Below are 27,999 nucleotides of genomic sequence, written 5' to 3' on the forward strand. Positions count from 1 at the left end.
CCTGCTCTAAAGGATCTACCTGTGAGTTGGACTCAAACCAGAGTTTGGGTTCCCCGGTTTGTATAGATGTCAAAAATATATTTGCACATTAAACCTTCGGGATTTCATCTCAGGCCACACTCCTTTGCATACTTGTAGCGTCTGTGTGTTTCAAAAAACAAATAATCAGTGCTTGTCTTCATGCTTTTCTTCAGTCTTGAGAGAAATCAAACGACAGACAGAAGGATCCTGGAACATGCTTCCATTGATTTATCAATTCAGCCATCATGCTCTCATCTGGTCCCCTCTGTGTGGGTTTCACAGTCTATTCTCATACTACCTACCAACAATGACAAAGGCCAAATTCAATGCCCAATTAGAATTATGGAAGCAACAACAGTGAAAGCTTGGGGTTCTGATACCTCTGATGAGAAAACATTACAGAATGCTTCCAGAGAGGGAAATACAACTATGGTTACATATTGGTTTTACACTGTGATCAATGTACTGAGTGTAAAATGAAGGCATCAATGAAGAAAACACATTTTTTGACAATTGTGTTTAATATAAAGGCACTAAAATGTGTCATTTTACAAATCAAAAGAAATGTTTAGTTTAATTTACAGGAAAAAGAACCTAGGTTTGAGTCGGACGTCCTGGAAGGATTTCACCTGCAGCAGAAGTGTGTGAGAACACATGCACACACACTGGGGTTTAAGCATGTTGAGACGGATGTTTCAGTCAATGTGCTGGACCATTTGCAAACAGGGAACGAAACAGCTCAGACCTGAACACAAACAGAAGACAACAGGTTGAATTAATCTCAATACAGTAAAAAAAATTGAAATTTTAAAAATGAGCATTTTTAGACATGTTTTTGGGGACAGTAAGATAGACACACACAATGCTTTTATTTAGAAAATGCATTAAATTGATCAAAAGTGACTAAAAACATCAGTCTTAATCTGATGCACAGTCATGCTGGAACAGGAAGAGGCCATTCCCAAACTGTTCCCACAAAGTTGGGAGCATGAAATTGTCCAAAATGTCTAGATATACTGAAGAATTAAGAGTTCCTTTCAATGGAACTAAGAGGGCAAGCCCAACCCCAACCCACACCATAATCCCCCTCCACCAAACTTTACACTTGGTACAATGCAGTCAGGCTCATTCTCACTAGAATCCAGGGGCGGCGTGCTTTACAACACTGAATCTGACACTTTGGCATTTTGCACTTGGATGCAGCTGCTCAGCCATGGAAACCCGAGGCCACACAAATTTTGGAGGTCTGTAGCTATTGACTCTGCAGAAAGTTGGCGACTTCTGCGTCTTGTGCACCTCAGCATATGCTGACCCCGCTCTGTGATTTTACGTGGCCTACCACTTCGTGGCTGAGTTGCTGTTGTTCACAATTGCTTCTACTTTGTTAAAATACCACTAACAGTTGACTGTAAAACATTTAATAGTGAGGAAATTTCACGAATGGACTTATTGCACAGGTGGCAACCTATCACAGTATCACACTTGGATTCACTGAGCTCCTGAAAGCGAGCCATTCTCTCACAAATGTTTGTACAAGCAGATTTTATACACCTGTGGCCATGGAAGTGATTGGAACACCCGAACTCACTGATTTGGAGGGGTGTCCCGAAACTTTTGGCAATATAGCATATATGTATATATATGGATGCGTTAAATTGATCAAAAGAGACAGAAAACATTCGTAACAATATAAATGTCTTTACTATTGCTGTAAATGCTGTTCTTTTTACCTTTCTATTCAACAAAGAATCCAGACAAAATGTATCACGGTTTCCACAAAAATATTAAGCATGCAAACATGGTTTTCAACTTTGATAAAAGTAAGTAATTTTTTAATAATTGAGCACAGAATCAGCATTTTACTATGATTTCGGAAGGATCATGTGACATTGAAGACTGGAGTAATGATGCTGAAAATTCAGCTTTGACATCACAGAAATAAATGACATTTTAAATTATATTAAAACAGAAACAGCTACATTTTAAAGTGTAATATTTCACATTATTAATGTTTTTACTGTATTTTTTATCAAATAAATACAGCCCTGGTGAGCTTAAGCAGAAACATTTAAAAATCGTAACGTTTGACCAGTACTGTATTTATTTATTTATTTTTTATATATATATATAGTACCATGATATTACCATCTGACACCATGTTTACGGTTATGTTCAATAAAAGTAAAGCTCAAAACTTGAGGCATAATGTTGATTACAACAAAAAATTATTTAACTTCTTCCTCAAAGAAAAAGATATGATCAATGTTATGATGAGGCACTTACAATGGAAGTACATTTTCAGAAAGATAATTTAATCGAGGATTAACAGCAGAATTGTGAAGCTTATTTTATAAAACACATTATTTATACCGTTAAAAATGTGCGTCTCATATGTTTATAGTCATTTTTGTTTCAACAAAATTATGAAATTGGAAAACAAACCTGGTATAAAACAAGAGAAGAGAATCTATATACAAGTGGCATGAGGAACTCAACAATCTGTTCATCCACGACTAAAGGCCACAAATCCTAATAGATAAACTGTGGCCCTGTTTAATGCAGAGAGGACAAAAGCACACATGAACGGTCTGAGACTGAGGTGCTAATGTCCCAGAGGGGCAGAGCTGAGGCCAGGCTAACAGGCCCGTCCTTAATCCGAAATCCCTGTTAGAAATGCACCACCAGCGTTGAGGATTACAGCACGTAGCCGCCGTCACACAATGCATACAATCGGATCCAAACAGAACCTGGAGAAGCAGAGGGCTGAGGAGAGATGCTCAGGATCAAAGGGGAAAGATGAGACCCATCTCTGCTGATGAGATTTACCCAGAACCCTCATGCTACCTAGAGTCCCTGGCTCTTCCCATCACCCCATCTTGGACAAATGCATTGTGATTATCTCTTAAGCCCCTGCAGAATTTGTATGCTGCGTGTCTGCTTGCTTGCCCTTGCGAGAGAGAGAGAGAGAGAGAGAGAGAGAGATGGTGTGTGTGTACTCCCCATCCTGCAACGTCAGCATTAACATTCATGGGGCCAGTGGTGCGTGTCGGTGTTATAGAGCCGGTGTTAAGATATGGCAGAGGGATTGTGTAAGCGGGCGAGGGAAAGTGTTTATGTGTATGAGTGTATCTGGCTGCATGAGGAAAAGGTCGCCCAGAATCCCTCTCCGGCAAAGGTCACCGGTCACTCTCTGATGCCATCGGCATACATCATTATTACTGTAGTTCACCGATTGTTATGTAAATAAGACCAAGCCACCATGCACATGTGTTACTATGTTTGTGAGGCTGGCAAAGGTCAGGCTTCAGTTTGTGTCATCGGTGGCTGATAACAGTCAGTGTTATTGTCAGTATGTTGCAACTAAAAACAATAGACCACTATCATTATATATACTACATGCACTCTTTGCTGTGCATTATTATTACACTAATTTACCCCATTTGAATTGAAAAATAATATCACTTTTGGAAGTGACATCGTGGATGAACAGATTGTTGAGTTCCTCATGCCACTTGTATATAGATTCTCTTCTCTTGTTTTATACCAGTTTTGTTTTCCAATTGCATAATTTTAAATATAAACATATGATACACATTTTTAACGATACAAATAATGTAAGTGCTTTTATTGTGAATTTAATGCTACACACATACATTACTGTTCGCAAGATGTCTGCGAATAGATTGGGAGGTTTAAGATTTGATCTGTAAACACCTCACCAGATAATCCGGGCCAAACATCGTAACCGACCAGGGTCCTGGACAAGATTTTTCCTCAGATTGTCAGGAGGCCTAAAACTCCTCGAGTCTGCGCCCTGATTAAGAGGTTAGTAAGATTTTTTTTTTTTTTTGAGTGTTAATGTTTTGGTCTTTTATGCTCACCAAGGGTGCATTTATTTGATCACAAACACAGTAAAATAGTAACATTATGAAACATTACAATTTAAATGAACCATTTTCTTTTTTAATACTCAAGTGACAGCAAAGCTGAATTTTCAGCAGCCATTACTGCAGTCTGAAATCATTGTAATATGCTAATTTGGAGCTCAAGAAGCATTTTTTTATTATTATTAATTTTGAAAATAGTTGTTTTTTTGATAAAATATATTTAGCTTTATTTTATTTCAGTTTTAGCCATTTTAGTACTTTATCTGAAACTTATTTTATTTCAGTTAGTTGCTAAGGCATTATTTCTAATTTTTGAAAGTTTTTCATCCACACACACTAATTATATGAAGGTGATATTTTTTATAATTAGATATATAATATGAATATAAAAATATAATATATATATATATATATGAATATACAGAAAAAGTTGGGACAGTATGGAAAACGCAAATTTAAAAAAAAAGAAGTGATTTTTAAATTTACTTTGACTTGTATTTCATTGCAGACAATATGAACAAAAATCATTTCATGTTTTGTCTGGTCAACTTCATGTCATTTGTAAATATGCATCCTTTCCTGTCATTCAGATCTGCAATGCATTTCAAAAAAAGTTGGGACAGTAAAGTTGGGACATTTACCACTTTGTAATGTTGCCATTCCTTTTCACAACACTTAAAAGACATTTAGGGACTGAAGACACCAAGTGATGAAGTGTTTCAGGTGTAATTTTGTCCCATTCTTCCTGCAAACAAGTCTTAAGGAGGTCAACCGTACGGGGTCTTCGTTGTCGCATTTTGCGCTTCAAAATGCCCCACACATTCTCTATTGGAGACAGGTCGGGACTGCAGGCAGGCCAGTCAAGTACCCGTACCCTCTTCCTCCGCAGCCAGGACTTTGTAATGTGTGCAGAATGTGGTTTTGCATTGTCTTGTTGAAATATGCATGGATGTCCCTGGAAAAGATGTCTTCTTGAAGGCAGCATATTATGCTCCAAAATCTCTATGTACTTTTCAGCATTAATGGTGCCTTCACAGAAGTGCAAGTTACCTTTGCCAAGGGCACTGACACAACCCCATACCATGACAGACCCTGGCTTTTGGACTTGTTGCTGGTAACAGTCTGGATGATCCTTTTCTTCTTTGGTCCGGAGCACAGGGCGTCCATTCCTCCCAAAAAATACCTCAAATACTGATTCATCTGACCACAGTACACGTTTCCACTGTGTGATGGTCCGTCCCAGATGCCTCCGAGCCCAGAGAAGTCGACGGCGCTTCTGGACACTGTTAACATAGGGCTTCCCTTTGGCACAGTACAGTTTTATCTGGCATTTGTGGATGTAGCTACGTATTGTGGTACTTGACAAAGGTTTGCCAAAGTAGTCCTGAGCCCATGTGGTGATGTCGCTTATAGATGAATGACGATTCTTGATGCAGTGCCGCCTGAGGGATCGAAGATCATGGTTGTTCAGCTTAGGCTTGCGCCCTTGTCCTTTACGCACTGAAATTCCTCCAGATTCCTTGAATCTTTTAATTATGTTATGCACTATTGAATGTGAAATATCCAAATCTCTTCCTATCTTTCTTTGAGGAACATTGTTTTTAAACATTTCAATAATTTTCTCACGTATTTGTTGGCAAACTGGCGATCCTCGGCCCATCTTTGCTCCTAAAGGATTAGACCTTTCTTGGATGCTGCTTTTGTACCAAATCATAATTACAATTACCTGTTGACATCACCTGTTTCAAATCACATCATTATTTAACCATTTTACCTCATTACTAGCCCCAAATTGCTCCTGTCCCAACAGGTCTGAATGACAGGAAAGGATGCATATTTACAAATGACATGAAGTTGACCAGACAAAACATGAAATATTTTGTGTTCATATTGTCTGCAATGAAATACAAGTCAAAGTAAATTTAGAAATCACTTTTTTTTTTTTTTTTGCGTTTTCCATACTGTCCCAACCTTTTCTGATTTGGGGTTGTACATATTACATGCAGCTCTTGATGTTTCTGGACTTTAAATAAATTGTTGTACATATGTATTTAAAGGAAGGAAAAATGGTACTTGATAAAGCATTCTTACATAAATTACTGTGACTAAAATCTATTTTTGAGATTACAGATTTCCCATATAGACAACTTGTCTTCACAGGTTGTCACAAACTTAAATGCCTGTCGCTAGTGAAGACCATACCTTTAAATGACCTCCTGAGCAGACACACAAATCACAATGCAAATAGACACAATTGGTTCTGTGTTGTCTCCTGGTCTGCCTAAATGCGTGTGTGTGTATGCATTACAGTTCAGCACAATTCATTTCTGTCACCTTCTTGAGTGCTTCATGTTTTCGTCCTCTACGTGCTCAAGTAGAACAGCACTGTGACCGTGATCACCAAGCCAAGTCTATCCATCACCTCCACCTCTTCATCAATCCATCCTCTCCTCTCTAATCCTGCCTCTACATCCTCCATCTTTCATCTCTATACCTCTCCAAATGCAGCACAGCATATGCTGGAACCCTTGAAACCTCCTCAGAAATAATTACTGAGTGTTCGAGGAAAAGAAAACAATAGAAGGACTACAGAAAGAAGATCAGTGTATTCAAGTCATCATGTGTTCGAGTCTTGATTTTGTAGGACTGTGAATTCCTGTTTTAGGTGTATACAAATTAAATATTTTAAGGTAGTTCGTTCAAAACCGAAAATTCTCATTTACTCTTATTCATGTGCCTCCAAATCTGTGTGATTCTCTTCCGAGGAACACAAACATAGTTTAGCAGAATGTTCAAGCTCTGTGAAAAAGAAGTGAATATTGACTGCCATTGTCAAGCACCAAAAAGAGCAAAAAAGCACCATACTACAACTACAGTCTTCTTAAGACAGTTGATAACTTTGTGTGAGACACAGACTAAAATTAAGGAGACAGAAAAGCACTGGTGATTAACCTATGGAAGCTTGTTTCCACCACTGTATAGAAAATAAAAAAGGTAATTGTGACCTCTCACAATTCTGACTTTTTCCTCTTGCAATTTTGACTTTATAACACGCAATTGCAAATTGTGAGATACACCAGGCATAACATTATGACTTTATCACAGCACCAGTTAGTGGCTGGGATATATTAGGCAGCAAGTAAACATTTTGTCCTCAAAGTTGATGTGTTAGAAGCATGAAAAATGGGCAGGCATAACTTGTGCGTTCACACCGCTGCCGGCAAGAGCGTCAAAATGGCCGCCCTGCTATCAACGCTGTAGAAATATTTGTGGAAGCACTGACGCTCTGACGTAGATCGAATGCTTTAAACTTTATTTAAAGGGGCCAAAGCAAACAATCATGTTGATCGGCATTTGTGCTGCCTGACCACAAGCAGGGTATAACCATATAAGTTAACCTCATGAAATAATTTAAACGTAAAAAAAGATAAATGGAAAGAATTTAAAAGTTATAGTTACCTGTTTGCTAACTAAAACCAATTAAAGCCATTTGTGTGGTGTGGCTTCATTGTTAAGTGCTAGTCTGATTTCAACATGTAATTTACAGGAGACGTTTACTAGCATTTGTCTTTAATTAACATTCATTTGTGTGCAGCCTACATTACAATACTGTCCTGGTTGAAGTGCAGCATTAATGCAATTAGTCAAATCGGTGTTGTCTTGAGCAAATGAATTGCATTCCCGCTGAAAAACAAGCGTTATATAGCGAAAATGTTGCCTATAAATAGTGTTGCGCGCCTTTTTATCAAACCTGCCACAGCAATGGTCAACCTCTCCTCCATTTTGCTTGGGAACTAATGTGGTCGGAACCAAAGTTTACAGCACTGCATTCTCTGGAATCCTCTCAAGCAGAGCACTTCTACATTCCGATTGGTTGCCGCCGAACCACGTCATAGCTCATTAGCATAAATTTGACCTAAATTTCAACTCTCACACAAATTGCCACCCAAATTGGCCAAGACGCGCCGCGCCACTCTCGCCGGTGTGAACAAATTGTGATGGCTAGAAGACTGGTTAGAGCATCTCCAAAACTGCAATGGTCAGTATCTATCAAAAGTGGTCCAAGGAAGGGACAGTGGTGAACCGGCGACAGGGTCATGGGCGGCCAAGGCTGATTGATGCACGTGGAGAGCAAAGGCTACTATGGTAGTCAATGGTTGCTTTGTTACAAACATTCTTCAAAATATATTCTTATGTTTTCAGCAGAACAAAGAAACTCATACAGGTTTGGAACAACTTGAGGGTGAGTAAATGATGATAGAATTTTCATTTTTGGGTGAACTATCCCTTTAATACTTTTGTGGACACTGTGATGCATAATCTTTCGGGATCTTTAATGAAAGCAGCATTTATTTGATATAGAAATATTTCGTAACATTATAAATGTCTTTACTGTCACTTTTGATCAATTTATTGTCTTTGCTGATTAAAATTAATTCATAAAAAAACTAAAAAATCTTACCGGCCCCAAAGTTTGAACAGTAGTGTATGTTTCTTAAATATGAAAACATTATCTCACTCATATGCCAATGAACAAAAAAATAGCTACAAAACACCTGATATGTACAACTGTCTTTGTGGAACCATGGGAAATCATACAAATATGAGAAGGGGGATTAAAAGTGAAATCTTTGAAATGTGTGAGTGTTTGTGCATTTGCATATCTCCAGAGTGTGTTTGATTAGCCTGTTCTCTGTTTGAGGAGGATTACTGTTGGCTGACAGGAAAGAGAAACACACAACGGAACCATTAATTAAACACACACACACACACACTAATTCCTGCTGGTGTCCTTACAGCACAGTAATACAGTAAGGGTACAAACACAGACTTGCATACAAAAAGCCCAGTCAAATTTGACAGTTAAAAGGACAGTTCACTCAAAAATGAAAGTTCTGTCATCATGTATTCACCCTTATGTTGTTCCATCCAAACCCATTGTTCTATCTGCTATAAAGACATTTCTGTTCTTCACATAAAGCTATCATATGGCTTCAGAAGTCTGTGAATATAGTTCACAATGCATGTAAACGGCTTTTCTGGTGCTTTGTCCTTTTTCTACTTCCCCTGTATGGAAAACAGCAGCTGGTATATTCTGCTAAACATCTTGTGCTCCACAGTATGAATAAAATAAGCATTAGTAAATGATGACAGAAAAAAAACCTATTTAATCGTATGAATGATTTTTCAGGAGAAAGAGAAAATCAGACATGAGAAGAACAAGACATCACTCACCGGGCATCATCACTCATGCTGCTGTTGTCCATAGGACCCATGAAATTCATCAGCTTACTGTGAATGTGAAACCTGCCAAGAAGTTTGAAAGAATGTATAAACACACTGAATTGTGATGTTTCATTGTGAGTGATTTTGAACATTTACATGACAAACACGCAATTAAAAGAGATGTATGATAAGAGATGATATCTGAATTTCATCTATCTGGGCGTAATTGAATTAAGCTACCAAATAACAGCATATAACTTAAATGTCACAAAAATGGCTTTGTAAACTAATAAAATAAAAGCAGTGTTATGTTAGAATCATTGAGATACTATTAGTTCTTAATATTTTAAATTTGTATTTATTTTCATATTTTGTTTTCATTTTAATTTGAAACTTTTTGTAATTGCTTGTCATTTTTCATTTGTTTTTGTACGATATTAAACTAAAATAATGCTGAATCAAAGAGCTGTGATAGTTGTGCTAGAGCATTAAAAGAATACAATTGTTTATGGTGTTTAACTGTCAACACGCTACGCTCCAGACTAACCCACATCACTTAGAAATGTTACTTAAAAAAACAAAAAAAAAACATACAAGGTGTGGATTGAGGTAGGCCTGCAATTTTTTTTGACAAAAAAACTATTCTGGTTCTTCAAAGCTTCAAACGGATTCAGTGTATTTTCGTTTTGTCATCTTAATTTGGTAATTATTTAAGTGAAAAATATTTAGTGTAGGCCTATTTATTTTATTCTTTTTATTTATATTTTATCTGATCTGTATGCTGCTGTTTGCACGGTAAAATAAACCAGTGACAGACAGTCGTCAATCGTATTTTTATTTAATGCCAATTCAATATTATAATCTTATCAGTTAACTGTTAATAATTGGATAATAAGCGGCGGTTGTCGGTTGGGAAAATTAACCGAAATGAGCATCCCTACAGCAGTGTAGGGATTTAATTCGTTTTTAATTTTAATTAATTTTAATTAGGAATAGGCAACATTATGCCAGGATAACTGTCCTTCCTTTGACATACCCGAAGTTGCTGCATTTTGGCTGCTGTCTGTAGATTCATGCACAACTCGTAATCTTACGGATGTTTCATACGCAAATGTTTTAACAGCGGTTTAGGGTCTTTGCCACCACGAGACAAATCAGCATTGCAAATTGAACATGTAGCTCGACTTGAATCGCCTTCTTTTGACTGAAAGTACTGCCAAACAACACGTTTTCTGTTCATGAGTTCCATTTTCACTTTCTCATAGCCGACTGGATTTGAACGGCCCACCTACTAAACACCTTCCCATAATCAACGGCGGCGTCATTACGTCGACCAGTGTAGCGAGCGCAGTGCAATAGGGTTTGGTGGAAAAAAATTCTAAGGTTTGGCAGAAACCGAACCCCGTCAAGAAGCCCAATATTCGTCCGAATCCGAATCCTGGATTCGGTGCATCCCTAATTTTCATTGTAGCTTTTCACTTCGTGCTTGTTTTGCTTTTTTTGGGGGGGGGGCTTAGACATGTCATTGACATGTTTTGTGAGATTCACCTGTATATAATAAGTTCTGAGCATATCTCTCGAGTCTTTCAGGAGTGTGACAGTTTACCTGATCTTCCTGCCTTTGCTGGCTTTGGTGTCCACCTTCTTCTTGATTTTACTTCGTAGTTTCTGGATGGCAAGCCACTGCCTGTTAGATCAGAGGTTGAGTTATTATGGTCAAATACACATAACTAATGAAACATATACGCGCGTGCGCACACTCACTTTCCCATGGCCACTTGATCATTGGGGTCTGTCGCACTTGTCTTGCGCTCAATAAGCTCTCGAAGTAGCTGTTGAAATGAGAGAGAGCGAGCTTCATCACCTCAGTATGTCTACAATCTCTTTATAGCTACTTATCAATATAGTCATTGTTGTTGACAAATAAACTGCATAAAACATTTCATCCTGTCAGTTTTCTTACCTGGTGATAAAAGTCATCGTCATCAAAAATCTCCTCGTCCATATCTTTGAGGTGCACATTAGCTTTCAGTGCCAATTCAGCTGCCTAAAACAACAGAGAGTGAGCTCAGTCAGTCTTATAGCATGATGGAGAATATTACTTTTAAAAGTATTATTATTGTGTTACTCCTAACACAATTACACAAACAGAAATATAAAAACTCATCGTCACCTACTGAACTGGCTGGCTTGACTAATTTAAAGATATTTCACTCTTAGCTATAGCACTGTTAATCTACAGAGCAATTCAATTGACCGCTCTAAAATCACAGCCATGTCTTACCTCTCCCTCTGTGACGCTGCTGTCTATTTCAGGCGTGATGGGCTCCAGCTTCCCCAGAACTCTGTATTCAGACCTGCGAGTCTGTGTACGTCTCACCAGCCTCTCTTTGTCCATTAAAACCTGCTCCACCTGTGTCAAGATGTTCCTGTCAAATGCCCCAAAACCCTGTGTGATGGAAAAGACAAAGACATTGTAAATTACTAGTGAATATATACAAGCAGTTGACACATCAAGTGATAGCAGTATCCTACTGCGTGACATTATATTCAATCTAAAACTGAATTAAACAACATACTTCTCCTATAATTATTAGAAATGCAGTTATGACCTCATAATAACTTTAGAAATCATTAAGTTCTGTGATTTTGGGAATCAATCGTTCTTAGTGTTCAATAGTCCTTATTTACTTTTGGTTTTCGCCCACTATTCTTATTCGCTGATGAAGTCTTGCCATTTTTTTGTACAGTCATAAACATTGTTTTTTAGATCACCAAACAATTGAGTTGTTTAAGGGGTCATGACATGAGAAATCAAATTTGCCTTGATATTTTGACATAATAGGCCTTTGTACCATTAAACATCCTGCAAGTTTCATAGCTTAAAACATCCTCGTTATTATAAACAAAGCATTTATTTAATCACGCATCAAAAATGGCTCATTTTAATATTGCGGGATCTGGGACATCGATCACACAAGCAAATACATTTTTATATGCCTGCTTCCAGAGCAAGACATCATCGCATGATCGCAACATAGGCCCCACCTACTGGCAGTCGGCTGACATTTGCCTAAACTGAATGTGAGCGTTACATCAAAAGCAAATAGAACCCATTATAAATCACTGACGCAGTCTAAACTGGATACAGTACACATATGTGTGCTCGGTTTCTGACATGCACTTCAGTCGGTTGACAAGGTCAAATGGTGAAAGAACGATTTGGTGCGTCGTTTAAACAGTTAGTGGTGTCTCTGTTACAACTGTACCACTCTCCACTAGTGTGGATTTATGTTCCACGATACTGGAATTTCTAACTTCGATACGATACCTGGAAAAGTATCGATATTCAATACCTTTTTCGATAACACAGGGAAAAAAACGCTGCATATACTGTCAAATAGATATTTTTAATATTATTTCTTTTTTTGTCCATCTATTGAAAGTCTAGGCAAACAAATTTCTTCTGAAGAGATCCCTTCATATAATATAAATTATTTTTAATATATAAACGTTGATCAATTACCATTACAATTTTCTTTGTTTTAATCAAATTTTTCTTGCAATAGCTTACACACTCACACAGCACAAGGAACCTTGATTTCAAATGGTAAATTGTTTAAAAAGACAAGTAAACAGTAATAAAATAAGAACAAAAACAAATGTCTAACAATAGCACAAATAAATACAATAGAATAAAGATACAAATTAAATAGACTGCTTTATTTTTTTCAGGTAGGTCTAAAAGTAGTATTCAGGTAAGAAACTGAATAAAAAAAAACTAAGTAATCAAGTTTAAAGGGTTAGTTCACCCAAAAATGAAAATTCTGTCATTAATTAATTACTTACCCTCATGTCGTTCGACACCCGTAAGACCTTTTCAGAACACAAATTAAGATATTTTTGTTGAAATCCGATGGCTCAGAATTTAAGGACTCAATTGGTAGCAATGTAATTTGCACTCACAAGACCCATAAAAGGTACTAAAGACGTCGTTACAAAGTCCATCTCACTACAGTGGTTCTACAATAATTTTATTAAGCGACGAGAATAGCTTTTGTGCGCAAAAAAAAAAATCAAAATAACGACTTTATTCAACAAATTATTTTCTTGCCTGGGCCTTTGACGTGAACTCACGAAGCACCACGACGCATGCAAGAGAATATGACGTAGAGCCGGCATTCTGACCTGACACATGACCAGGAAGCGAGGAGCTTTGTTTATAAGCAGAGGAAGACCGTGCTTGATCGTGCTTTAGGTCTTGGCGTAGTGGTCAAAATGGGGCTAAAGTGTGCATTTCCTGGATGCCCGAACCGTGAGAAACAAAGAAGTGCACGTAAAAGGCCCAGGCTGAAGAAAAGAACTTGTTGAATAAAGTCGTTATTTTGATTTGTTTTGCGCTAAGGATGGGCGATATCTTATCGTTTGCGATATACCGGTAAAAATTCTCCCCATGATAAGAATTTGTCTTCCCGCGATAATAACGATAAAGCCTAGTTGATAGCGCGACCCATCCGCACAGTGCCACCGCTGGCCGTCTCTTGATGCTTAAAGCATTTACTTTATGATGGCCGCGGTGGCTGCGTTTGTCAATTTGTATAGCTGAACGGGGGTTGGAGAGAGAATTTTCTTGTGGTGCCCCCGCAGCACTCGGTGCCCTAAGCGCCGCGCAATGGGAGCAGCTGCACTGAATCCGCATCTCACGTGCAGAGCGTAAACAACCATGGCGGAAGCTGCGGAAGAGTTCATAGCTAAACGAGGGGCTACCTGAGGGCAATCTGAACCTGTACATACAGATGTATTTTCACTCGCTGAGCACTTGGACTGAGCGCTTAAGAGATTCGTCTCAATCGGTCGGTAAAGCACACTATTTCTGTTCAACTCAATGAATGCGCAGTGCATTTGACGCACATTAAACACTAGTGTGAGGCGCGCGACTGAGAGCGCTCAGTGTTTCACACACACTCAAAGAGAAAGCGAGAGAGTCTTATACCACAAAGAATTGACGTGCTACATGCAAACAATATCCTTTGTTGTATTTTCCTGTAATGGCGTTTATTTGGAATTATTCAGCCTTTCATGAACAGGAAGAAACGAATGCACAAACGGGAATCTCATTGGCTGGCGAGCACCTATTACGGTGCCTGTTTTGATTTCAGCAAATCAGTTTGAATGAGCGCTGACAACTTGATTAATATTCATGAACCCAGAAGCTCATTATTCCTTAGTGCAGTCTATTTTTATTAGTAGAATTCGTGGTATTATTATCTTATCAACTCAAATTACTGAAGTTCTATCATTAAATCATTATTTTCAACTTTTTTGTAATCTGAAGACATTTTTGGGATAATTACTTTTGCTGTTTCTGCTATTTTTACCACTGTTTAAACCATGTATGAATAAATACAGAATCGGTTCACATGTAAAACTTGTCATTGATTTCAAAATTATTATTGTTTGTATTGTGTGATGTTTTTTAGCACAGTTGCACTATTTAAACATTACCTGCTCTTTTACAGAAGACAATTATATCTGCAACTTTTCCATTTCTGAAAAGGCTAGTGTGGAATTTTACATAAAAAAAAATAATTAATTAAATATATATATATATATATATATATATATATATATATATATATATATATATATATATATATATATATATATATATATATATATATATATATATATATATATATATATATATATATATATATATATATATATATATATATATATATATATATATATATATATATATATATATATATATATATATATATTATTATTTTTGATTTTTTTTGAATTATAGGAGCCTATTTGATGACATGTACGTTTTACTTTAGATCATTGTTTGTTTTTCTGAAACTCGCAAGAATGCATGCAGCTTTCACTTGTATCCAAAAACATGGGGAATGATACTACATTTATCGTCATTGATATCGTTATCGCAATAAATACTAGAAAATATCGGGATAAATTTTTAAGTCCATATCGCCCATCCCTATTTTGCGCACAAAAACTATTCTCATCGCTTAATACAATTATTGTAGAACCACTGTAGTGAGATGGACTTTTTAACGATGTCTTTAGTACCTTTTATGGGTCTTGTGAGTGTAAATTACATTGCTGCCAATGGAGGCCTTTATGAGCCATCGGATTTCAACAAAAATATCTTAATTTGTGTTCCGAAGATGAACAAAAGGTCTTACGGGTGTCAAACGATATGAGGGTTAGTAATTAATGACAGAATTTTCATTTTTGGGTGAACTAACCCTAATAACATTGGATAATCTTCATTGGAAAAAATGAAATACAGATTAATCCATTAAAGTTACACAAGTTAACCCTCTGGTGCTCTTCGTTTAGGGGTTGCATTGGTTGTCTTCCCGGTCATAAGTGACCGGACACCTAAAAATACTTCCTCCACCCCAGTAAAACCAATGCAATTTATTTTTCTTCAATAATATTTTTTCTTTTTAATTTTGTATTTTGAGATGATTTGATGGTATTTTTTAATATTTATGCAATAATTATGGTCTATTTTTGCCATTGAAAATTATACACTTTATTTGATTTTATTATTGCAGTATTTCAGGTTAAAATAGAGACTAGGCCTTCAAAATATATATTTTTTGAAGGCAGATTAGCGCCCTCTTTTGGAATTATTTAGGAAATCATGCAACCATGGGTGTAATCACTAGAGGTCTCTATGGAGAATTCCCTAGTTCTGTTTTGAACAAAAAATTTTTTTTAAGGATTTGAATATATATTTAATAAATCTCAAAGACTATTTATTTTTTTGTTTGTTAGAAATATAGAATTTTTTCTGTGAATTTGTGTTTTTTCAGATTTCTTATTCATATCCTATGGTGTCATTTTTGACCGAAGAGCACAAGTGGGAGTATTTCTTTTATGACCAATTAGCATGCTCGAATCATGCCCTCAATTTTTGTGTGTGTTTACATACCTAATGCTAGAAGTCACCAAGTTTCATATCATTCCGATGAAGCAGTGATTTTTTAAAATTCCAAATGTGGTTCATAGGTTCAGTTTTTCATAGGTGTGTGTGTGTGTATAAGTGTGCGTGTGTGCGTGAGTGGATGTGTCAATATCACACTCTTGATGTTTTAGAGCGTCACCCCTTTACTGCTGTGTACTTTTTTCAGCATTGTGGACGATTTGTAGATTGTACACACACAAATTCTGTGAATTTTTGTATTTTTGCAGATTTCCCATTAATTTCCTATGGTGGTCATTTTTGACCGAAGAGCACAAGTGGGACAATTTTTTTTACGACCACTTAGCATGGTCGAATCATGCCCTCAATTTTTTGTGTGTTAACATACCTAATGCTAGAAAAGTCACCAAGTTTCATATTTTTCCGATGAAGCTGTGATTTTTTTAAATTCCAAATGTGGTTCATAGGTTCAGTTTTTCATAGGTGTGTGTGTGTGCGTGTGTGCGTGAGTGGATGTGTCAATATCCCACTCTTGATGTTTTAGAGCCCCTTTACTGCGGTGTACTTTTTTCAGCATTGTGGCCGATTTGTAGATTGTACACACAAATATTACTTTATTACTATATGTGTGCAGGCTTCAGATGCGAGCGCGAAATCTGCGGGAATTATGTGCATTCCCGCACAAAATTCAGACCCGTCACACCAACACTATTTAACCGGAGTGAATGAGAGGAGGCGGGTGTTTGTCAACTCGCTGCACTTGAACAAATTCACACAAAAATGACGTCAACATGCCTGTCTTGGCAAGTGTACTAGCAAACATAGGTTATGGCTTAAGTGAACGTAAACAGTCGAGAAAGACAACGCATGTGTACCAGTATCAGTGTACTGGATCCGTACATTAGCTCTTAAAGTGACAGCAGCCTAATATTCCTGCTGTCTGGGTTTTTAATTTTAATTAAACAACAAAGGACTGCTCTTGACTAAATAGCTTTCGTAACTTTAATAATGATTCATCTTTATTTAATTTATACAGTGAAGATTATATGCAATGTTTTACATGAGATTACTTCAATTCAATTTCTGTACCTGAAAACTACAGCTAGATACCTAGATAACCTGAAAAGCACTGTTTATTTTATTTTTATCTTTGCTCTATTGTATTTATTTGTGCTGTTGCTTGTAGTTTGATTATTTGTTCTAATTTTCTTTATTTTTATTTGACAGTGGTCATTTTTTCCCTGAATACAGCACATACCGAACATACTGAAACCATGACCCTAAAACCGAACCTACAGATAATGATTTGTCTGTAAATGCCCCTTAAAAATTGATAATTTCAGACAGATGATCAGAATGAAGGTTGAAAAAAATAATTTTCTGCACATATATTTGTTATTTTGTGCATAAAAAAATATTAACATAGTGAACCTCAAAGAACATATTAAAATATTTAATTAAAAAATATGTCATAAATCATAATGAAATAAATCCATGTCATGAGACCTTTTAAGGGGTGGTAAAACACATTCTTTTGAAGGCTTGATTGTGTTTGTGGGGTGCACTGTAACATGTTTTCATGCTTTGTTTAAAAAAAAAAAATCATTATTTTTCATATATTTGACCTTTATTCTACACTGCTCTGTCCCTCCTTGTAAAACGGTCTGATGCTTTCCGGGTTGTATGAAGCCAGTCCCTCAAAAATACGCAATGGGCTCAGATTGGTTAGCTGCCCCAGTGTGTTGTGATTCGCTAACCGCAGTGCACGTTTGTCAGAAACGTCACGCCCCTTCCCTTTACCGGTAGACTGTGCTTTGGTCAGTATTAGAAACGATGGCGTCAATAAAACCATACCAATCTGAGCCCGAATCAGACCCAGAACATTTTAGTGAAGATGATCGAGCAGAACCTGTTCAGTCCTCAAGAGTAAAGACTGCGGGTCTATAGTGATCGCTACTGAATGGCACTGTTACTTTTGTATTTTTAGAACGATTATAGCCAAATATCTGTCGCAAGAACTATTAACCCAAAACACTAAACACTGGCTTTACTAGTAAGTTAGCCAAATCACACACAGAACCATGTTTAGCATGCCTGTAGATAAACAACACATAAAAGCTCTAATCAAAGAATCATTTACACTAATGCCAAGTTCGCTGTTGAGATTTTAACGTTAGTGTTTGTAACGATAGGTGTTCGTCGGATAACGTTAAGTATGAATGAGCATTTAACAGACTGGTTTGCAGAACAGCGTTGTCATCTGTTTACTTCCTTGCTACAACCTATTACAGGAAAACACATCGATGAAAAATAAATCAGACTTACAGGTTGTGGCCCGTAAACAGCTTCTGTTTGTAAATCCAGCTTTCAGGACAAGCAGTTGTGCATATCCTGTATTGAACTCGCGAACATTGTGGAAGTTTTCCTCCGTGAAATGTGCTGCGGGAGGGAACCCCCGCGCGCGTCGTGCATTCACACACTGGCAGTGTTTGTCTTTATGCACCTGACGTTGTGCAAATCCGGCATTGAACTCGCGAAGATGGAAGTTTTCCTCCTTGAGATGTGCTGCGGGAGCCCCGCACGCGCCTGTTCCCTTCTGTCTCATACACACGTGCATATAACATGCTGTATGTTAAACGCTCTGCAACGCACCCCTGTCCCTATGAAGGCTGAACAAAGCAAGTACCCCAGACCTGCAATCCAGATGAATATAACAGCGTTTCCTCGGCATCGCGGCAACAACACTCCAGCCTAACTATACCACAACAGTGCCGCGATACAAAATGGCGCCCCTGACCCCCCTATTTATTCTCGGAGGAGGGGTTTAAGTAAATATTGAGCCTGGTGATGTCACCAACCCTGGAGGAATGTCTGTAGTCGCCTACTGGCCGTTTGCTGTAGTTCTTAGAAATGGATTTCTTTAAAAGCAAATATCTCCCTTTGCTTTAAACTTTGAACGTTGTAACTTTGCAGATGTTGTTTATGCTCAAGCAGCAACATTACATGCTAGCTAAAGTTAGAATAGTGAAATCGTGGTTTACCACCCCTTTAAGGTTATAGACGCTGCTGATAATTTAAAAATATTTTTACCTTATTGGTTTTGCCCGTTGTTAGCCGCGTCTTGTCATACCATTTCTGCAGGGTGGCATCACGGTAAGGCAGAAAAGCGGCAAACCGTTTGGCCATAAAGTTGGGATACTCCGCCATTTCCAGTTTTCGTTTGGGTGGTCCTTTCCGAACTGCTCCCTGTTCTTCCTCTTGGCCATCATCCCCATTTTCCATATCATCCTCACTGTTAATCTCTTCATCATCTTTAGGATTGCTATGCGTGACAAAAAGAGATACATAAGGAAATTATACAATGTCATGTAAGAAGCATCCCAAAAATAGTAACCTGCAATTCATTTATGAGCCGATGAAGAATGAGTCACATGTGGAATAATTCAACCTAATGAACATTGTCAACATTTTCATAATAAAAATGTACTTTAAAAGTAGAATATGGTACCTCCTGGCTCCCCAGGTCTTGCCCTGAGAAATAGCTCTGGTTTCAGGGTTTTGGCAGAGCAGCAGATCTTGGAGTTCCAGCAGAGATCTCTGTAGAGCCTTCAGGGCTTTATGACCTACCACACACAGATATGAGCTTATCACAGCACATATCGACCACAACATCAATTCAGTACACTTCTGTAAACACAGGGTCATTACAACTCACCTCCTCTGATCTTAGTCATTTCTGCACTACACTAGTTAAAAACATCAAACCACACAAAGAAATTAATTCTACAGCCCAAGGCAAACAAGCCATCAAACAAGATTCTGATTCCATGGCATAGAAGCAAGCTTAAAAGGTGAAGAATTCTTTAGACGTACATTGGAGGAACAAGCATTTCTAGTACAAAATTTTACCTGAAAGCACAAAAAAATCCCCAAAACAAACCAAAGTGAAAAAATAAAACAACCTTGTCCTGTTAAAAAAAGTGAATCGTTTTAAGATCTTATGAAAATATGCCTCCTAGTATTCCTACAGAACTAGCCCTGAAAAAAAAGCCTATGCTACAATTTACTTCACATAATAAGAGCAAATAAATAAAAGGACTGGTGTGGGGGGTGGGGTTGCTCAGATTGTGTCATCTTTACAGCTAATCAAAAGTAGGCATGCACAGCACCCTCTCCTTCTACCCCAAAGCAACGTGCTGTTCAAAATTCAGAAGGACGGTCCCACATCAATCATTCGCTGGCTAAAGGACCAGTGCAATAAATATGCAAATGAAGAGCAGGTAGTCTCTCTAAGCACCCAGATCTGCTTGAGAAGGAAGGTGCACAAATGTATTAATTTCTCTGAGCTCGAAGGATCCTGATATTAAAACCACAAGTGATGTTGGGGTCGTGCTTCCTTAGGAGATATTGGTTAACCGAACAGAAGATGTCAGGTTTAAATGATGATAAAAGCGGAAATTTAACAGCATGCTCATATAATTCCTAATTGACTGTAGACTTAAAAATAGACATAAGATGGGAGAATTACAACGAGTTTCACGCCTTTTCTTCATCTAACCATGTTAACCATCTTTTAGGAGAACATAAGCATATAAACTACCTTTTAAAGATTTAGGGTTGGTAAGATTTTTTTTAATCTCATGATCACCAAGGTTGCGTTTATTTGATCAAAAATACAGTAAAAACTGAAATATTGTGAAATATTACAATTTAAAATAACTGTTTTCTATTTTAAAATGTTTAAAATGTAATTTGTTTCTGTGTAGGCAAAGTTGAATTTTCCACATCATAACTCCAGTCTTCACAGTCACGTAATCCTTCAGAATTCATTGTAATACTATTTGGTGCTCAAGAAACATTTCTTATTAATAGCAATGTTGAAAACAATCATGCTGCATAATGTTTGTGGATTCGTTGATGAATAGAAAGTTCAAAACAACAACATTTATTTGAAATAGAATTTAATGTGACCTTGCTGAGTAAAAGTATTAAAGGTCCCGTTCCTCGTGATCCCATTTTTCAAACTTTAGTTAGTGTGTAATGTTGCTGTTAGAGCATTTATAATACCTGTAAAATTATAAAGCTCAAAGTTCAATGCCAAGCGAGATATTTTATTTAACAGAAGTTCCCTTTCAAAGCCTACAGCGAACGGCCAGTTTGGACTACAGCCCTGTACATCCTGCTTTAATGACGTCAGTAGAACAGTTTGTCGACTAACCTCCGCCCACAAGAATATGCGAAAAAGGGGGCGTGGTCTTGTTGCTCCCTCGTGGAGAAGAGGAAGTGTTGCGTTCGGTTCGGTTCGGTTGCGTTTGTCGCCATGTCGTTCAGACGCTGTTATTTTCATCCCGGAGTCAAATAAACTTTGTTTGGCCTTCAGGGGCTGTAGTTTGAGCGCATTCATCTCCCCGTTATGGTAAGAGGCGTGACCTTTCCGGGCAATGTGCGCTATGCTGCTGTCAAATCACAACACGGGAACCGCTGGCACAATCAGAACTCATTACGTGTTTCTGAAGGAGGGACTTCATAGAACAGGGAAATCTTTCAAGCCGTTTTGAGGACAGTGAAAACAGTGGTATACAGATAAGTAAATTGTGTGAAAAATACTGTGTTTTTTTACACATGAAACATGAACACATGTTATATTGCACACTGTAAACACAATCAAAGCTTCAAAAAAACACGAAAAACGGGACCTTTAATGTCTCTAAAATAAAATAAAAATCATACTGACCTAAAAGTAGACTTCACTACTTTAGTGTAGTTGACCAATATATGAAACAGTACATTTAAAATGTACTGTAAGACCAATGGAATGAAACACCTTTATAGTATTAAAGTTACCATGACATCAAAATTGACTTTTTTTTTTTAACATTGCAGCATTTATTATGATTTATCCATGCACATCATTAATTTAAGATTCATGTGCCCTCATATTCTATAATCAAAATAACTTCCCCTCCCTCTTGCAATGACATTTCTTCTCTGATAAGATTTACTGGCCAAGGCTGGGACTTTAACCTCTCCCGTTCAGTCACTGAGTATCGTAGCAATACCAAATGACAACGGACAAATCAATTCCATTGGACAAAATCAAGTCCCGCCCATAATTTTTTTGTAGTCCCTAGTTTTGTCGTTTACCTTTACTCACCCTTATGCTATGTGCGACGTTACGCTTTTTTCATTATAAAAATTCATTATTTCATTATAAAAATGTTGGGCTCCCATTCACTGCCATTATAAAGCTTGGAAGAGCCAGGACATTTTTTTGATATAACTCTATGACATTCTTTTTTCAGACAAATACAATCATTCACCTAGGATGGCTTGAGGGTGAGTAAATCATGGGGTAATTTTCATTTTTGAGTGAACTATCCCTTTAAAGTAGTTAAGATCTAGTCAAGCTACCCTTCTGAAAAAGTATTTAGCTACACTACAACTATCAAAAAGTAGCTAGTGTAACCCCTCCTGTTCGAACCGCTCACTCTAAGCGGGACTCGAACCCGGGTCCGCCGGCATGAGTCAGATGCTCTAACAAGGAAGCTAAAGGCTGCAACCCTTAGCGTCAGTCGCTAGAGCATCTCTTAAGATCAGAGGAGTGAGGTTTACTCGCACAGCGACTACTAGCTAGCCTCCGTTACACTAGCTATATTGAAACTACTTTGATGGGTTTTTTTTACAATGACATTGTATATTACAAATAACTGAATAATTGTTTTGAGCTTCTTTTCGATTGACAGATGCTTTGCCAGAGCAATGACGCAACGTTGGTGATCTTTTAGGTTCCTTACAAATTTGTGGCGGGACAGATTAAACTATGACATGTCATCAGAAATCAGAAATAGACATTTGATATAGAGTGCAATAAAGCAGGACAATTAATCAATTTAAAAAGGCTATTATTCACCTGTATGTGCTTAAAGTCTTCGATGCGGATAGCGTTTTAATCTTTGGCTTGCATATATATTTCATACAAAAGTGTAACCTTTACTAGTCGATTAGTGTGAAATCTCAACTGTACATCCTTTACATAATCAGTCAATCTCTTCTCGGTGAACTGTAAAGCCGCAAGATACACGAGGAAACAATATATGGCGGTAATGCACAATTTTAGTGATTTAATAAGACGACGACACTTCAATGCATTGCAGGCTCTTCAAACAGCATAACTGAATGTAGGTTGGTTTGTTGCGCTAAACCGCTGGAAAAAGAAGTTAGCAACTGGAAAAGCTACACTGTTTTAAAAGCAACTGAGCTACTGTCAGGCTACTGAAAAATGCAGTTAACTTAGTGGCGTCACAACTTGTTTCATTCACATTAAATGTCACAATAGGGACTCACTTCCATTTCATGCAAACTTTTAAAGGAACACTCCACTTTTTTGAAAATAGGCTCATTTTCCGGCTCATTTTCCAACTCCCCTAGAGTTAAACAGTTGAGTTTTACCGTTTTCGAATACATTCAGCCGATCTCCGGGTCTGGCGGTAGCACTTTTAGCATAGCTTAGCATAGATAATTGAATCTGATTAGACCGTTAGCATCTCGCTCAAAAAATGACCAAAGAGTTTCTATATTTTGTTTCGGCATAATAATCAAGGAACTTTGCTGCCGTATCTTGGGTGCAGCAGGCGCAAAGATATTACGCAGGAATAAGAGTTTAGTTCCTAGCCTAGAAATCGGCCTAGAAAATTGCAACTTTTAATTTTCTTAGGTCTTAATACACGATGTAACTACAGAAGAGTCAAGTTTTAAATAGGAAAAATATCGAAACACTTTGGTAATTTTTTTGAGCACAATGCTAACAGTCTAATCAGATTCAATGATCTATGCTAAGCTATGTTAAAAGTGCTACCGCCAGACCCGGAGATCTGCTGAATGGATTCGTAAAATGTTTAACTCTAGGGGAGTTAGAAAATGAGCCTAGTTTCAAAGAAAAGTGGAGTGTTCCTTTAAAGGTCCCATGGCATGAAATTTTCATTTTATGAGGTATTTCAATATTAATATGAGTTCCCCTAGCCTGAATATTGTCCCCAAGTGGATAGAAATGTTGATCGGTGTAAACCCGAGTTCTGGCTGTCTCTCTCTGCCTTTGAGAAAATGACAGGCCAGACGAGCCAATCCTGAAGTCTCCTGGTTTGACGTCCAAGCAGGAGCAGTTACCTCCCTTTTCCCCGCCCAGAGAATCTGGCACGCCCATGCAAACACTCGAGATCATTAACGTTACTTGTGAACGAGTGAACACTGGCAGTTTCTCAGTGTTTGGATGTACAAATGAAAACAGAAGTCTTTCTTCAGTTCCTTCTGATCTGTGATCATTGATTTCTTATGTGTAGCTAATTATTTATTATTTGTGGACACGCAGCGGCTTCTCTCTCTCCCGACAGAACGGTGTTTTCGTGTTTTCTATCTTGTGAGTCAGTGTTTTTGTACGTCCTTGTCGCGTCTATCTGTTCTAAAATGTGCATACAGTCTTTTCTGTTTAACATCAGCAGTCCCATCTTTAGAGATAAACTTCACGCACGCCGAAGCTCGGCCTCCAACATCCCCGACCCCCAGTACTGCATCTGGCCCACAGCGGAGGCACCAAACGCGGCGTGAGATTAAGCAGAAGGAGGGTAAGCGTGAGGGTATCCGGCTAGGCTAGCCAGCTTTCCCCACAATAAACCGGATTACATTCGATTACTGCTGTTGTGTCTTTGTTTGCGCTGTGTAACGTTACTCAATGCGCGTCAATGACGCTATTCATATGATTGGAACATATCTAGAAATAATGCTATACTCAACACTTACTAACTCGTTCATCTCGCTGTAATGGTACATTGCATGTGTTACAAAGTTGGTAGAATAATGATGAAGAGGACTCTGTGTGACTGGGACTCGTGTTTATTCAGAACTCTCAGATACAAACACAATAAACTCGCGCTGACTGACAGCGCTCTCATAACTCAGTAGTTACTATAAATAACTTTGTTAGCAATCGCTTCGTCTCCGTGATGTCCGGTTCGCAAACGAATCATTCTTTTGAATCGGTTCTTTTTAGTGAACCGAACCAGTTCACCAAATCGGACTGAATCGTTCTAAACGGATCGCGTCTCGAGTCAGCGCTGATCCATAATTTACTAAAGTTACTAACTTTCTGACATGAGTGACAGCCCCTCCGACTAGAAATAAACTAATAACCTGAAGTATATGCTAGTAACTACAACAGTTCACCCTGAACTGAGACATGCTGAGAGAACTGATGAGAAGTGAACACAGGTCCATCCGTCTCTCTGGCAGACTCGTGCCTGCTCGTGCCTCGTTAAACCACGCCCCCTCCGCTCATTTAAAATGCAAAGATGTCAGCCAATCACAACAGTGGGCGTTTTTACTGAAGTCTCACAGCAGACACGCCTCTTGAAGCAGGGCATTCAGCCACAGGGCAAACAGCAGTATAGAAAAAATGCCTTTTATTTCTAAATTATGACATTTTATGATGTAAAAATCATACTAATAATATAAGTACACCTCAGAAAACACTATAAAATAATAGAAAAATGCCATGCCATGGGACCTTTAATTAAAGTATTAATACATGAAATCCGAATTTGGACATTTTTTTCTATAGATAATGCATTAAAATAGAAAAGAAAATGTTATCGCTAGAAGTCGACCCAAGTTCCATGAAATTTCAGACATATGCACATTTGCAACTACCAAAGTTCAGTTAGGATTAAGGAATGATTAGAAAAACAATTATTTTTCTATTACTGTTAAATGGGTAAAATAGAGTCAATTCACTTACTGTTTTTTAAAGCTTCAGTATATTCAGCCCCTCCCCTGCTCTTGAACTCTGGGAATGTCTGTGGCTGTGGAAGCTGATTGGCTGTCACAAGAGCCTTCTGCATTTTGATTCGCCTTTCAAGCATCAGGTCCCAAAGAGCTGGAGAGATTTGAAAACAGCATAAAGTCGAGTACTATTTTTCTGGCATTCTCTAATTTTCTTATAATAGATATTGTAAATGTATTCTTGTTACTTATTTATTTTAGAGCACATTGTGAATGTGCATCCATACCGAGCTGATTTTTCACTGCTTTGCCTTTTTCGACCTCTTCATCAACTTTCTCTTTAGAGAATGTCCTCAAGGATGATCCCTCCTCCTCATCATCTTCCTCACTCTCTCCTTCACTTGCTGCGGAGTCCTCTTCTTCCTCACTGTCTCCCAGATCATCCATTCCCTCTGTGAGTTTCATAAAGTCTGTGCTCTTCATTTTAGAGACCAAGCTGGACATCTGTGAGCTATCGTCTACAATGAGATCCTCCTCGACATCGCCTTGATCATCTTCATCATTATCATTGTCACCATCTTCATCATCATCATCCTCCTCCTCATCATCTTTGATGCACTCCATGTACTTGTCCAGCATTCCATTTTCTTCTTCATCCTCATCATCATCATCATCATCCACTGAAAATGTGCATATAAGTTTTAGTTCCTCATTCCCAGCTTATTATGCTATAGGCAAGTTATTCTTTAGTTGATTTTTCAGTTATCAAAACATCTCTCTTTTTGTTCAAGCAGCTTTTTTGTTACACAAACATTTTCACCTCACCTGATCCATCCAACTCTTTCTGTAAATCCTTTCTGGATGTTGCCTTGCCACAATATCGACGATCGCTGTCAGCCAGAATGGCAACGGAGCGCCTCCGCAAATTGCCAGATAAAAGTTCTGCCTCATCATCATCAACACCACCTTCATCAAACTTCTCTACGACTTTGGCTTTCGTCTCTGCAATGAAATATTGTGATTTATTTTAGCTAGGAAATCATAGGAATTTACAGTTGTAATCATATTAACAGTTAGTGATACATTTGTTATACTGACTATTTCACTAAACCATAATAATGACTATTGCATAAGCAAAGCCTTTCACATTTGTTGTAGTGTAATTATCAACATCACCTGCTGTAATAATTATCTTCTTAATATAATATTATAATATATTATTTTTTATAAATAATCTGGTAGTATAGTATCATGGTACAATGATGTATCATTGTAGTAGTAATAGGTATCATTGTATCACAGTAATACCACGGCACTGAATGGTTACCATATTCCAAACATATAATTACGTACCATAGTATTTACATGATACTTTCAAGAATAACACGGTTCTATCACAGCACACTAAATAAACATATGTACTGTGGTATATGAACATTGTGTTAGTGAAAGCTTAAAATAAGCAGACATTTAAACAAATAGGAGTTATTTGGCATTATATAATATTTAGCTAAAGTACTCATTTTATGTGTTACTAAATTAAATCAAATGTCATGAGTCATTGATAATCTTAATAAGTGTGAAGTTCTCAGTACACTGAGGCATTGCAGACACATCGTGCTTGCAATTAAAGTCACAGATACGTCATTATAATAGCGCAAAAATGGCTTACAACACATTAAATGAACGGTAATGATATTTATATATATAATACCTTCATCTTGGTCGTCCTCGGGATCCACGAAGTTTGGTAAAGGATTTAACAAATCCTCGAGCTGCTGTGATATGGAAGCTGCCATGTTTGTCCCACGCTGCACCTCTAACCATGACATCATCGGAGCGCGCCCGAGGAGTCATGATGAGTCTCGTGACGTGACTACAAAATAGGTTTGTGTTTGTTTGAAACGCTAAGTACACTACATAGTCAATTGTCTTTTCTCAAGGAAAAACTTTAGCGTGTGAAATTTAAATAATTTATACTGCACACTGTTATGTCATATGTAAACCTGCGGGTCTGTCCCCGAGAGATCGAGGATATCTTTTTTTTTTTTAAAGAGATAGTTCCCCCAAAATATTAATTCTGTCATCATTTAGCCTACTCACCATCAAGTTGTTCCCTGTATGCATTTCTTT

General features: G+C 37.6%; 1 protein-coding gene across 1 annotated transcript; it reads right to left on the reverse strand.

The window, feature by feature from the left end:
• Window positions 1-227: 227 nt before the first annotated feature.
• aatf (apoptosis antagonizing transcription factor) lies at window positions 228-27,690 on the reverse strand. Its single transcript, XM_079814536.1, has 12 exons — window positions 27,581-27,690; window positions 26,692-26,868; window positions 26,154-26,546; window positions 25,883-26,020; window positions 19,604-19,718; window positions 19,186-19,417; window positions 11,419-11,583; window positions 11,098-11,181; window positions 10,899-10,966; window positions 10,741-10,821; window positions 9,144-9,215; window positions 228-766 (listed from the first exon to the last, which is right to left on the reverse strand). The coding sequence occupies exons 1-12, from the start codon at window positions 27,663-27,665 to the stop codon at window positions 721-723; spliced, it is 1,656 nt and encodes a 551-aa protein (XP_079670662.1). The 5' UTR covers window positions 27,666-27,690; the 3' UTR covers window positions 228-720.
• Between the last annotated feature and the right edge of the window lie 309 nt (window positions 27,691-27,999).

Source organism: Gobio gobio (assembly GCF_949357685.1).
Source record: "Gobio gobio genome assembly, chromosome: 4".
Taxonomy (NCBI): Eukaryota; Metazoa; Chordata; class Actinopteri; order Cypriniformes; family Gobionidae; genus Gobio; species Gobio gobio.

What these genes read in the sequence shown, in the direction of transcription:
- aatf (XM_079814536.1), bottom strand. Translation starts at nt 27,665, where the DNA reads ATGGCAGCTTCCATATCACAGCAGCTCGAGGATTTGTTAAATCCTTTA. An exon ending in CAACGGGCAAAACCAATAAG is followed by an intron (nt 11,584 to 19,185) that starts GTAAAAATATTT and finishes TCCATCACACAG; the next exon opens with GGTTTTGGGGCATTTGACAG. An exon ending in GCAGCGTCACAGAGGGAGAG is followed by an intron (nt 11,182 to 11,418) that starts GTAAGACATGGC and finishes CTGTTGTTTTAG; the next exon opens with GCAGCTGAATTGGCACTGAA.